General features: G+C 35.4%; 1 protein-coding gene across 1 annotated transcript in view; it reads right to left on the bottom strand.

Moving 5' to 3' along the window:
• AP3B1 (adaptor related protein complex 3 subunit beta 1) overlaps window positions 1-14,627 on the bottom strand; it is a 242,885-nt gene that overhangs the window by 144,064 nt on the left and 84,194 nt on the right. The window contains exons 8-11 of the mRNA XM_037032382.1: window positions 14,194-14,340; window positions 10,505-10,602; window positions 5,745-5,799; window positions 5,585-5,656 (exon numbers count right to left, since the gene is read on the bottom strand). Of these exons, the coding sequence (XP_036888277.1) occupies window positions 5,585-5,656; window positions 5,745-5,799; window positions 10,505-10,602; window positions 14,194-14,340 (372 nt within the window). The remainder of the gene's footprint in view (window positions 1-5,584; window positions 5,657-5,744; window positions 5,800-10,504; window positions 10,603-14,193; window positions 14,341-14,627) is intronic.

Genomic DNA, 14,627 nt, shown 5'->3' on the forward strand with positions numbered 1-14,627 from the left:
TTCTGTTAGTTTGTTATTGGCATATAAAAATGTAACTGATTTCTGGATATTAGTTTTGTACCCTGCTACTTTGCTGAATTCACTTGTCAGTTCTAGTAGTTTCCACATATGAATGAAAGTAGTTTCTTGGTGGAATCATTGGGGTTCTCTATGTACTGTACAGCATCATGCCACCTGCAAAAAAAAGACAGCTTTACTCCTTGCTTTCCAATGTGGATGCTTCTTAATTCTTCTTGTCCGATTGCTATGATCCTAAGGGGAACATTTATAGCTTATATAAACTATATAAATGGTATATATAAATGGTTTATATAAACTATATAAAAAAATCTATGGTAAATGCTTTATTTACCATAGAGTATGATGCTGGCAGTGGGTTTGTCATACATGGTCTTTATTGTGTTTAGGTATGTTCCCTCTCTTTCCATTTTGCTGAGAAGTTTTATCATAAATGGGTGCTGGATTTTATGCTTTTTCTTCATCTATTGATATGATAATGTGGCTTTTATCCTTCATTTTATTTATGTTGTGAATCACATTTATCAATTTCCAAATGCCGAACCAACCTTGTGTTTACAGAATAAATCCCACTTGATCACAGTGTATGATCTTTTTGATGCACTGTTGTATTTAGTTTGCTAAGACTTTGTTGAGGATTTTAGTGTCTATATTCCTCACAGACACTGGCCTATAATTTTCTTTCTTTGTAGTATCTTTATCTGGTTTTGGAAGTAGGATAATGGTGTTCTCATAAAATGCATATGGGAGACTTCCCTCCTCTTGAATTTTTTGAAATTGAGAAAAAGAGGTGTTAGTTCTTTGTGGAATGTTTGATAAAATTCACCTGTGAATTTTATGTGAAGTCATCCAGTCCAGGGTTTTTGTTTGTTGGCAGGTTTTTTTTAAATTACATCTTCAATTTCACTAGGTGTAATCTGTCTATTCATATTCTCTGAGTCTTCCTGACTTTTTTGCAACATTGTATATTTCTAGAAATTTACCCATTTGTCCAGATTGTCCAGTTAGTTGGCATATAGTTGTTTATATTTTATTGTCCTTTGTATTTCTTTGGTATAAGTTATTTATCCTCTTATATTTCTAATTTTATTTATGTGGGTGCCCTCTCTTTTTCTTGAAGAGTCTGGTTAAAGGCTTGTCAATCCATCCTTTCAAAGAACCAGCTCCTGCAGTCATTGATATTTTGTATTTTTTTAAATTCTATTTTGTTAATTATCCTCTGATCTTTATTATTTCCTACCTACTCACTTTGGGCTTTGTTTGCTGTTCTTCAAGTTACTTTTGTGTAAATTTCATTGTTTATTTGAGCTTTTTCTTATTTTTTGAGATAGGCCTGTATGCTACAAATTTCCCTCTTTGGACTACTTTCTCGGTGTTCCACAGATTTGGGGTTGTTGTGTTCTTATTTTCATTTGTTTCATGGCATCTTTTCATTTCTCCTTTGATCTCATTGTTGACCCATTCATTGTTTAAAAACATGTTATTTAGATTCCATGTCTTTGCAAGTTTTTCAGTGTTCTTCTTGTGATTGACTTCTAGTTTCACAACACTGCAGTCAGAGAAGATGCTTGATATGATTTCAATCTTCTTAAATTTATTAAGACTTGTTTTGTGTCCTGGCATATGGTGTATCCTAGAAAAAGTTCAATGTGCACTTGAAAAGTATGTATATTCTGCTGCTTTGGGATGAAATGCTCTAACAATATGAATTAAATCCATTTGATCTAGTGTGTTCTTTAAGGCCACTTTCCCATTGTTGATTTTCTGCTGGGATGATCTAACTGAAGTCAATCGAATATTAATATCCCCAACTATGATTGTATTTCTGTGGTTCTCTTCCTTTATGTCCATTAAGATTTGCTTCACATATTTAGGTGCTCCTATGTTGGGTGTGTAAATGTTTATGAGGGTTATAGCCTCTTCTTGGATTGTTCCCTTTATAATGATGTAGTGATCCTCTTTGTCTCTTACTATAGCCTTGGTTTTAAAGTCTATTATGTTGGATATAATTATTAGTGCCCCAGCTTAAATTTATTTAACTGTTGTTCAAGTACAGTTTTCTGTCTTTTACTCCCACCCCAGCTTTTTTCCCCCCTCCCATTTACATGAATATTTTTTCCACCCCTTTACTTTTAGTCTGTATGTACCTTTTGATTTGAGGTGGGTCTCTTAAAGGCAGCATATATATATATAGGTCTTGTTTTCTTATCCATTCAGCTACCCTATGTCTTTTGGCTGGAGCATTTAAGCCATTTACATTTAAGTTGATTACTAATAGGTATGTATTTTTTTTTATTTATTTATCTTCAGAGAGGAAGGAGAGAGGGAGAGAAATATCAATGTATGGTTGCCTTTCCTGTGTCCCCTGCTGGGAGTTGGCCTGCAGGGAACCAGCCTGCAACCCAGGCATGTGCCCTGGCTGGGAATCGAACCGCGATCCTCTGGTTCGCAGGCCCGCATTCAATCCATTGAGCTACACCAGCCAGGGCCTTAATAGGTATGTATTTAGTGCTGCTTTATTGTTAGATTTCTTTCCTTTTTTCTCTCTCTCTCCTTCTTCCTCTTAAAGCAAACCCTTTAACATTAGCTGCGGCACTGGTTTGGTGTTAACAATCTCCTTTAATTTTTTCTTGTATGGGAAGCTTCTTATTTCTCCTTCAATTTTAAATGATAGCTTTGCTGGGTAAAGTAGCCTTGGTTGTAGGTCCTTGCTTTTCATCACCTTGAATATTTCACACCACTCCCATCTGGCCTGAAATGTTTCTGTTGAGACATCAGATGACAGTCTAATTGAAGGTCCCTAGTAGGTAACTACCTGCTTTTCTCTTTGGGCTCTGAGGATTATCTCCTTGTCTTAAAGCTGTCATTCTAATTACGATGTGTCTTCGTGTAGGCCTCTTTGGGTCTAACTTGTTTGGGATTGTCTGTGCTTCCTGGACTTGTGTCTTTTCCCTTCACCAGGGTTAGGGCTGTTTTCAGTCATTATTTCTTCAAGTAGATTCTTGATCCCTTGCTCACTCTCATTTCTGTCTGGTATTCCACTGATGTGGATGTTGCTATGCTTCATGTTGTCAAAAAATGTTTCTTAAGCTCTCCTTATTTTTTTTTATTCATTTTTGTTTTGCTGCTCTGCCTGGGTGTTTTTTTCTACCTTGTCTAACAAATCAATGATTTAATCCTCTGTCTCATCTAACCTACACTTTGGTCCTTCCAGTATATTATTTATTTCAGATATTGCATTCTTTACTTCTGATTGGTCCTTTTTTAATGTTTACATGTCTTTTTTCACTCTCTTGAGTAGCCTTATAATCATTACTCTATCTGATAAATCATTAAACTATTTGATAAATTGTTTGCCTCCATTTCATCTAGTTCTACTGGAGAATTCTCTTGTTCTTTCATTTGGGGTCTGCTTCTTTATATTTGTATTTATCAGGTAGATCTGCAAAAACTGGTGCAGGCCTTCATCAGAGGCTGATTGTGATTGGCTCTTGGATACTTTTTCAAAGCTAAAAGCAGCACAGTGTGTGGCTCCCTCTGCTGGGCCTGTTTTTGTGCAGAAAAACCAAACTATGCACCGAGGTCAGCTTTTATCAGCACCCAGCCTGGAGGAGGGTCAGCTAAAGTCTCTGAGCTCCCAGAGATCCACTTTAGTTGTTAAACTAATCACTGATATAGCCTAAAGCTATACTCACAGCAGCCTGGCTTAAACTCTACAGGGTGGGGCAGGGTAATTCCCACTGGTGGAGCTACTGTTTCCATTCAGGCTGATGCGACTTTGTGGGGAGTGCTGTGCCTGAGAAAGATGGCTTCTGCATTTTGGGGGATGACCCAGCACAGGGATCCTGGCAGCTGTTCCTTCAGTGCCACCTGAAGGAAAACCCAGAGCCACCAACCCCAGACTCTCTCCTGTGTCTCTAGTTCACCTGCGCTCCCTCTGCCAGAGCCTAGGTTAAGTGGCTGCAAATATAATTTTGTGTTGACCTTTTAAGAGACTCTCTTTGTCTCCAGCCTCTTCTCCCTGGCAGAGAGAAACTCCGCTGTTTTTCACAACTGGATGTTACCTGGATTACTTTCCCAGCTCTGGTGCTGTAGGTTAGGGAGCCCAGTTTGTGATTTATATCCCACACTTCTGAAGGAGAATTCCCCCAGCCACTGAAATATCCCTCTAGAACTTCAGCTGCTGCCCGTGGAGACCCAGCCAGCTCTTCTTGATTAGAAGGTTCTCCACACTGCCTACCAGTCACGTTGTGGTGAAGTGGTTTCTTTTGTCTGTCCCAGACTATGAGGCTGCTCTCCACCTGGAGTCCCGGTGGTAATTCAGGATAATTTCTCTACAATTTAGTTGCAATTCTAGATTGGTCCTGGGAGGAGGTTAGTGTAGTTTCTACTTACTCCTCTACCATCTTGGGTCAGTCTTATTTTTCTGTCTTATCATCACATTGTTTTAATCATTATGGTGCTATAGCCAAACTACACTTTATAGCATAGTTATCGTTCCCTGAACACAACACTCACAACCCCTGTGTAAGCATAAACTGCACCTATCTATTACCTATTCCCAAGTCTACAATCTGCAATCAAACCACCAAACAACAACAAAAATTCTCAAAAATACATTATTCTTTTAAGATCCACTCAAACATCATCTTTTTCACAGATCTTTTCTAATTATCCCAGAGAATGAACCCTACTTTCATTTTTTTTCACAGCATTCAATTCACATCTCTGAAATATCACTTAAAACACAGACTGTTAAATTATCTGTTTATACATCTGTCTCTTTTAGTATACTGTGAGTTATTCAGGGTCTGGGTAGCAAATTTTCACTTTGTACTGGGTTGGCCAAAAAGTCTGTTTAGTTTTTCTATAAAATAAAAGACACATTTTTCATTTTCACCAATAACTTTATTGATTTGGATATTTTGAGTATGTTGGCCATCTCCCACATGGTATAATGTTGACTGTTCTCAATTAATGTCTCTATTTGATTGCTATCAGTTAACTGGTCTACTTGACCATGAAGCATCGTCTATCAAGAAAGCTCCAGAACAAAAACCTTGCCAAACACTTCTGACACATTTGATAAGTCACAGCACCTTGTCCAGAAACTGCATAAATCTTTTTCTGCATTTCAGTTGCATTTTTAGCTTCCTTGAAATAGTAAGGCATAATATGCTGACAATGTTGCACATTTTCTTCCATCTTTAATATTAAAATGGCTACACAAAAATTAACCAATTTCAATGTTTTTTTAAATGCACACTGATATGTTAGCTGTCCCAATAAAATTTAACAAAATTATTTCGAATGAAGTTAAAGAAAACTAATTGCTACTACAGCCATCTTATAGAAAAAGACCAAATGAACTTTTTGGCCAACCCAGTATTATTAGCATGTAACACAGTAAATAGTATACAATAATGTATTTTAGAAAATATAAAGAAAATCCCTAAATGTATTTGTGTGTTTTTAAAGCAGATCTCCATTTTACAAATACTAGAAGCTATAGCAGTATCTTCAAAGAAAACACGTCAGAGTATCTGAAAAATAAAAATGCACCTACCTTGAGTGTCTTGATCATAGTTGGATCGGTTGACCTAACATAGAAACTCTTTAGATAAGGTTCAAACATACCCTAGATAATGAAGATAAACATAAACATACATTTAATGATACGAAAGCACTCATTTCTCTCTTAAATCATATATTCTCAATGTACCTACCTTTCTTTGAATTGACATGGTTGCTATATTCTGTAGAACAATATACTGCACCTCCCTGGAAATTAAAGGATAATTTTCACTGGGTACATTTTCCAATGAAATATCTTTAAGTAAACAGTACATTTAAAAAAAGAATTATTAGTGGTAAGTTTCATATTGAACTCTTAAATATAATACTGACCAGTTGTTAGTAAATTTTAGATATTTATGCCTCATTTTAAAGTACATTTCCCTATAAATTATTAATATATTAGATTTGTTTCATCATCAGTAAGAGTTAAAGCACATTTTATAACACTGTATTCCTCAGATGTAAAGCCAATTCAGGGGCTGCTCTGAACCCATGCAAGGAAGGTATTCTTAAGCAGGATGACACAAACATGCTTGTAGAGTTCATATAAAGTCTTGATTAGAAGGCTCATTGTGTCACACTCAATTCTCCCGAGTGAAAGACAAATTAAAAAACTGTCATGTTGCCCTGGCTGGTGTAGCTCGGTGAATTGAGCGCAGGCCTGTGAACAAAAAGATCGCTGTTTGATTCCCAGTCAGGGCACATGCCTGGGTTGCAGGCCAGTTCCCAGCAGGGGATGCACGAGAGGCAACCATACATTGATATTTCTCTCCCTCTCCTTCCCTTCCCCTCTAAAGATAAATAAATAAAATGTTTTTAAAAATAAAAATTAAAAAACCAGTCATGTTATTTTTACATCCAAAATATCTAAGAAATGAAGGGAGAACTGAATCTGGTATAAGGCTTCACATGAAAGATGCATTCCTGGTGCTTCTGATAATCTCGTAACTAGTTCATGAAAACACAACTATTGAACTGATAAAAGGAAAAGGAATGACTATGTATAAATACTGAGAAAGGGATAGAAACCCAAAGGCTTATCTTACTAAGGAATGGCAAAAGCCCATCTAGGCCTAAAGTTGTGGCACTAACTAAAGTTGTTGGAGGTAAGAACAAAAATAAATATGTATCTTTTCCCCACAATACTACTAGGGGAAACAATGAAAAAAATTTTAATTTAAAATAAGCAATTATTACAAAATATCCAGGGTAAGCTAAATAACAAAAATAATGGTGTTGTTAAACACACATACACACACAAAAAGAACAAAGTACAGAAAAACTGATCTTAAACTTTGAAAGTACATGTCACAGAAACTCAATAACACTTTTCTGAATTGTTGACCTAAACTGCTGAATTACTGTGAGATAAAATGAAAAGAAAAGGTATTCTTGCTATCTATCTACCTTCCTATCTACAGGAAACAAAGGGAGTAGGCATTTCTTTAAAGTCAGTAGCTACTAAGAATATAGTTCTCTTTTTAAATAGAGAAAATGATATTAACAGATAATGACTAGACTAAGTCAGTGGTCACACTTAAAGGTATTATAAATATTGAATCAATATATCATACACCTGAAACTAATATAACATTGTATACCAACTATACCAAAATAAAAATAAATATATATAAATAAAAAACTCAATAAAAACAAATAGAGTACTACAGTAATTAGACATGGCAAGTTCACAGGAAGCAGCAATTCTTTCATAATGTATGTAATTTAGCATATGTTCTGCTTTATATAAAATGAAATATACAAAGGATTATAAGAAATTATTATAGAGGATTATAAGAAGAACTATATGCTAAGAAATTTGAAAACCTAGGTGAAATGGACAAATTTCTAGAAAAATATAGTCTTCCAAAACTGAATGAAGAAGCAGAAAGCCTGAACAGACCAATTAACAGCTGATGAAATTCAAACAGTAATCAAAAAGCTTCCAATGCACAAAAGCCCTGGACCAGATGGTTTAACAGGAGATTTTCACAAGGCATTTAAGGAAGAATGACCCACTATTTTTCACAGATTATTCAAAAAAATTCAAGACGATGGAAGATTCCCAAACTCTTTTTATAAAGCCAGCATCATCCTAATCCCAAAACCAGATAAAGACACAAAAAAGCAAGAAAACTTCAGGCCATTATCGCTGATGAACATAGACACTAAAATCCTCAACCAAATATTGGCAAACCACATCCAACAATGTTAAATAGATCATACACCATGATCAAGTGGGATTCATCCCAGGGATGCAAGGATGGTACAATATTTGCAAATCAATAAACATAATACATCACATAAACAGAACAAAAGATAAATCAAATGATCATATCAATTGACGTGGAAAAAGCATCTGATAAGGTACTGCACCTATTTATGATAAAAACATTCAGCAAAGTGGGAACAGAGGGAGCATTCCTCAACATAATAAAGGCCATATATGAGAGACCTACAGCCAACATCATACTCAATGGGCAAAAACTAAAATGTTTTCCCACTAAGATCAGGAATAAGACAAGGATGCCCACTTTCACCATTCCTATTCAACAGATTATTGGAGGTTTTAGCTACAGCAATCAGACAAGAAAGAAGTAAAAGGCATCCAAATTGGAAAGGAGGAAGCAAAACAGTCATTGTTTGCAGATGACATGATAGTGTACATAGAAAATCCTATAGACTCCACCAGAAAACTAGTTGACCTAATAAGTGAATTTGGAAAAACAGTAGGATACAAAGTCAATATTTAGAAATCAAAGGCATTTTTGTACACTAACAATGAAATATCAGAAACAGAAACTAGGAAAAAAAAAACCATTTACTATACCAACAACAAAAATAAAGTACCTAGAAATAAACCTAACCAAGGATGTAAAAGACCTGTACTCGGAAAACCATACAACACTGAAGAAAGAAATTAAGGAAGACACAAACAAATGGAAGCATGTACCACGTTCATGGATTGGAAGAATTAACATTATCAAAATGTCCATACTACCCAAAGCAATTTATAGATTCAATGCAATATTAAAGTACCAATGACATTTCACAGAGATAGAACAAATAGTTCAGAGACTTATATGGAACCATAAACAACCCCAAATAGCTACAGCAATTTTGAGAAAGAAGAACAAAATAGGAGGGATCACAATACCATGTATCAAACTATATTACAAAGGCCACTGTAGCCCAAACAGCCTGGTACTGGAATAAGGACCAACACATATACCAATAGAACAGAACACAGAGCCCACAAAGAAAACCAAGTCTCTATGGTCAAATTAATATCTGACAAAGGGGAAAGAAGCACAAAATGGAGTAAAAATAGCATCTTCAACAAATGGTGTTAGGAGATCTAGACAGCTACATGCAAAAAAATGAAACTCGATCACCAACTTACACCATACACCAAAATAAATTCAAGGTGGATAAAAGACTTAAATATAAGTCATGGCACCATAAAAGTCCCAGAGGAAAACATCAGCAGGAAAATCTCAGACATTCCATGCAGCAATATCTTCACTGATATGTCCCCTAGAGCAAGGGACATGAAAGAAAGAATAAACAAATGGGATCTCATCAAATTAAAAAGCTTCTGCATGGCTAAAGAAAATAGGATTAAAATGAAAAGAGAACCAACTATATGGGAAAACATATTTGCCAATGATACCTCGGACAAGGGTTGGATCTCCAAAATACATAAAGAACTCACACAACTCCACCACAGGAAGACAAAAAACCCAATTTAAAAAATGGGCAAATGACCTGGACAGACACTTCTCCAAGTAGGACATACTTGGAGGCATACTTGGAGGTCTGGAGGCATATGACCCTGGGGATGTGGAGAAAAGGGAACCCTAGTGCACTTTTGGTGGGAATGCACACTGGTGCAGCCACTGTGGAAAACAGTATGGAATTTCCTCAGAAAACTAAAAATGGAACTGCCTTTTGACCCAGCAATTCCACTGCTGGGATTATATCCTAAGTCCCTGAAACACCAATCCAATAGAACCTATGCTGCACCCCAATATTCATAGCAACACAATTTAAAATAGCCAAGTACTGGAAGCAACCTAGGTATCCATCAGTAAATGAGTGGATCAAAAAACTATGGTACATTTACACAATGGAATACTATGCAGCAAGGAGGAAGGCACTCCTACCCTTCCCAACAGCATGGATGGAACTGGAGAGCATTATGCTAAGTGAAATAAGTCAAGCAGTGCGGTAGAAATACCACATGATCTCACCTTTAACTGGAACATAATCAACAAAAGAAAAAAGCAAACAAAATATAACCAGAGATACTGAAATTAAGAACAATCTAACAATAACCAGAGGGGAGGGGAGGGAGAAGGGGAGAATGGGGGAAGGGTTTTCAGGAACTACTAAAAAGGACACATGGACAAAATCAAGGGTGGGGTGGAAGCAAGGGAGAGAGGTAGGTTTGGCTGGGGTTAGAGGGAAAAAGCAGACAACTGTAATTGAACATAAAATAATTTTAAAAAATAAAAATAAAATGAACTATAGTTATACTCAGTTAATGTGATAATACATTAGTATAGTTTTCAGTGATTCCAGATTTACTAGAACTTCCAAACATTATTATTGTCGAACCTAGAACTATCAAACACAAATACTACACTACTGGTGACAGCATGTATTATATGACAAAAGTTTTTTTCTAATTCTTTAGGCAATTTGGACTTGAGATTTAAAAACTTCAATATTTATCACAACTCTGTGATAAATTATATAAAATCTTTTATACTGATCCTTTTTAGTATCAAATCTTATTGATAAAATACAATCAGAACTACGTAAATGCCTAAATGACACGTTATATGTCTTCAAACATTCCTTCTGAAGGAATACAAAAGAAAAGATATATAAAACCATGTCCTACCTATTGCTACGAAGTAAACGCACTAGTGATTTAGAAATAATCCCAACTTCAGATTTCGGTGCTATGTGCCAATACAGCTGAGCAACTGCCATAACCACCTAAAAGATAAAACATGACAACAGTCAGAACTATGAACAATGGAGCACAGTTCCAAAGAACATTCTTACACATTATTTCCTTTAACTACTATGAAATTCCTACGAAATAAGATAAATATGTTGTTACCCTTTATAGCAGGTGATTAGTGCTCCCCTTCACCGCCACCGCCAAGAATCATGTCCACCCTCAAATGTGACCTTATTTGGAAATAAGCTCTTTGTAGATGTTATATTAATGTAATGATCAGGACAAGATCATACTGAATTGGAGTGGGTCCTAAATTCAATGAAAATGTCCTTATGAGAGACAGAATAAAGACACACAAAGACAGAGAAGACAATTTGACAATGGAGGCAGACACAGAATGATAAGCCACTTAAGGAATGCCAAGAATTGCTGGCACCCACAATAAACTAGCGAAAGTCTGTTTTACCCTCAGAGCCTCTAGAAGGAACCAACTCTATTGATACCAAGATTTTGACTTCTGGCCTCCTGAAATATGCGAAAATAAATTTCCTGTTTTAATTCACCTAGTTTGTGGTAATTTATTTATTGCAACCACAGAAAAGAAAGCTAGTAATTCTCAACAAAAAAAAACAGATGTTAAATGAACAACCCAAGACCTGACAGCCAATCAATATACAGCAAAGCTCGACAGGATACTGTAAATCCCACAGTCTTCCTAGCAATGCTGCTGCTGTTCTGAGACTGGGAATATTTTAAAGAATCATAAACATGCTTTTCCAAATGAACTCAGACACTTAAAGATAACAGTAATAAGTAGGCTGAATTTTTTAAAATCAGTACATTTTAGTTATAATTAAAACAATTCCTCTCAAATAGTAGCAGTTTAAATAATATTGGTTTTCAAAAATGCAGAACCTTACAAATAGTCTTTGGTTCACACTCATTATAAGGGTGATCAAAATTTCTGTCATAAAATATGAGAACTGTTTCCCCTACATGCCTGTACACTTAGGTCCAGAGATCAAATCCAAACTTCCCATTTACTGAATGTATCCACATTAACATGTGACAACTACAAATCAGACCTACAGAGAAGTCCCATCATCTTATACTTGACTCAGAAGATAGGTTAATACCACTTTACTTCTTGCTGGTTTACAGAGCTCTAAGAAATATATGACAAGGGTCTTACCGGATGCTCACAGAACTGGTTGATTTTAGTCACAAACTAGATGAAAAAAATGAAGGCTACACTAAGTGAAATGAAGCAAAACGCACAGAGAACCAATAGTGATGGGAAGGAAACTGAGACTCAAATCAACAGAGTGGACCAGAAGGAAGAAAGAAACGACCAGACAGAAAACAATAAAGAAACAAGAATTCAAAAAAATGAGGAGAGGCTTAGGAACCTTCAGGACATCTTTAAATGTTCCAACATCTGAATTATAGGGGTACCAGAAGGGGAAGAGGAAGAGCAAGAAGTGGAAAACTTATTTGAACAAATAATAAAGGAGAACTTCCCCAATCTGGCAAAGGTAATAGACTTCCAGGAAATCCAGGAAGCTCAGAGAGTCTCAAAGAAGTTGGACCCAAGAAGGAACACACCAAGGCACATCATAATGACATTAGCCAAGATTAAAATGAAGGAGAGAATCCTAGAAGCAGCAAGAGATAAGGGGACAGTCACCTACAAAGGAGTTCCCATCAGCCTCTCAGCGGATTTCTCAAAAGAGACTTTACAGGCAAGAAGGGGCTGGAAAGAAGTATTCCAAGTCATGAAATCCAAAGACCTACATCCAAGATTGCTCTATCCAGCAAAGCTTTCATTTAGAATGGAAGGACAAATAAAGTTCTTCTCAGATAAGGTCAAGTTCAAGGAGTTCATCATCACCAAGCCCTTATTATATGAAATGCTAAAGGGACTTATCTAAGAAAATGAAGATAAAAAACATGTACAGTAAAATGACAGCAAACTCACAATTACTAACAATCACACCTAAAATAAAAACAAACTAAGGAAGCAACTAGAACAGGAACAGAACCACAGAAATGGAGATCACATGGAAGGGTAGCAACAGAGGAGTGGGAAGAGGAGGGGAGGGGAAGGTACAGAGAATAAGTAGCATAAATGATAGGTACAAAATAGGGGGAGGGCAAAAATAGTATGGGAAATGTAAAAGCTAAAGAACTTAATACACATGGACACGAGCTAAAGGAGGAGAATGTGGGTGGGAGGGGTATGCAGGGTGGAGGGGAATGAAGTGGGGGAAATAGGACAACTGTAATAACATAATCGATAAAATATATTTAAAAAATAGTAAGTCACTTATAAAGCAGAGTTTTACGTGGCAATTAACAGCCACTTAACAACCATCTGGACAAGCAAGGGCACATTAAAATATAAGCAAACTTTCGACATTAAAATAATGGTTTTGTTATTACTGTTCATAGTTACTTAACAATGATTTAGAAACTAAATTACTAGGTATAAGATAAAAACTTCTCCTAATTTCTAACAAATATATACAAAGCACTATGCTCTAAATTTTCAAGTATCAGAAAACAAAGTAATTCAAGTAAAATTCCTCATTTTCAAAGTTTATTCTATTTGAAGAAAATAATTCATTAAAAATATTTTTAATTAATAAAATTAATAAAATGTTTAACTTGAACCCATTGAGCCTTTACATATAACTTCCAGTTAACAGGGAATTCAAATTATAGAAGAAAAACTTAAATGGCACTCTATAAAGGAATCGACCAGATAAACACAGAGGAACACTCTGCCAGACTTAAGGGGTTTAACGGAGATAACAAGCAGGTGAAATGCAGCGAACACTGGTTTGGATGAACCACTTACAAACATAATTTAAGATAAATTAGAATTAAATGAGATGAAATTTTATTGAAATAGAAAGGTGGAAAGAACTGACTAGAAAATAAGCTTAAAATACTATAAGTTAAATCATACAGTGTGATTTCTATCTTGGTTTAAAAAAACACATATGTATATGTATACTTATGCAGAAAAAAGATTTGGAAGGAAAACATATTAAGATACTGTAACAGTGATTTCTGAATGATAGAAATATGTTTCATTTTTTTTAGTTTTGCTAGTATGTGTTTTCTAATATCCTATTGTGCATGTATATTTTAAAAATAAAGGTTTATTTGAAATAAAAAGGTTAAAACAATAAAAACTAGGATCCAAATATAGGTGGCTTTTAATAGTTATTGCTACCAGTTAAAATTTGCTATGTATGAGGCATTATGATAGGTGCTTTTATCAGGTAAATAAAAATATGAATACCAGATTAAGTACCCCAACTATAAACTAGCAACAGAGAAATGTACACAACCTTCCAATCAGCTCAGAAACATCTTGAGCTCATATCTTAGGAAAAATCCAATTAACAAAACCACAAAAACATAAATCCATCCAGTGGGCATACAACTACCAAACTAAATAATCTCACCAAAACCTGACTGTTATATAAAGAAGTAAACAAAATATCCATTACACACCCAAATATAAAGACTTGTTTACTAAACTTACATACTTTTAAGCATGGCTTTTAAAAATAAATCTGTGAGGATTACTTCTCATAAGTAGTTGAACATACCGCTGCATTTCTGCTCTGCAGCAAAGGTTTTGTATTCCGAATTAGAAGTCTGTGGTCTGGGTCCATAGCGTAAGTCCTCTTCCTTTTGTCAGTCTTTTCTTCATCAGACTCATAGAAATTCTTTTCGTTGTCCTCCAGACCACCATCCTACAGGAGGAAACAGATCCAATCCCGTGTTTAGTTCAGACCTTGAACAGCACAAATACTACACAAAGAAAACTTGTTGAAACATCTACAATAATGATATTTTATCATACAACTGTTGAGGTGATTTCAAAATACCTGCTACTTACATGAAGTAAGGCCCTGTTTTTTCTTATATTTTATAACACAGTAACTGTTCTTTAGTGCTATAGATAATACTTCTTTTATATTACACAGGAAAACTCTGAAAATATGAAATCCCCATTAGATTCTAACAAAGCCCATCATAT

This window comes from Sturnira hondurensis, unplaced genomic scaffold, assembly GCF_014824575.4.
Source record: "Sturnira hondurensis isolate 20B ecotype Veracruz unplaced genomic scaffold, ASM1482457v3 Scaffold0021354, whole genome shotgun sequence".
NCBI classification, from domain to species: domain Eukaryota; kingdom Metazoa; phylum Chordata; class Mammalia; order Chiroptera; family Phyllostomidae; genus Sturnira; species Sturnira hondurensis.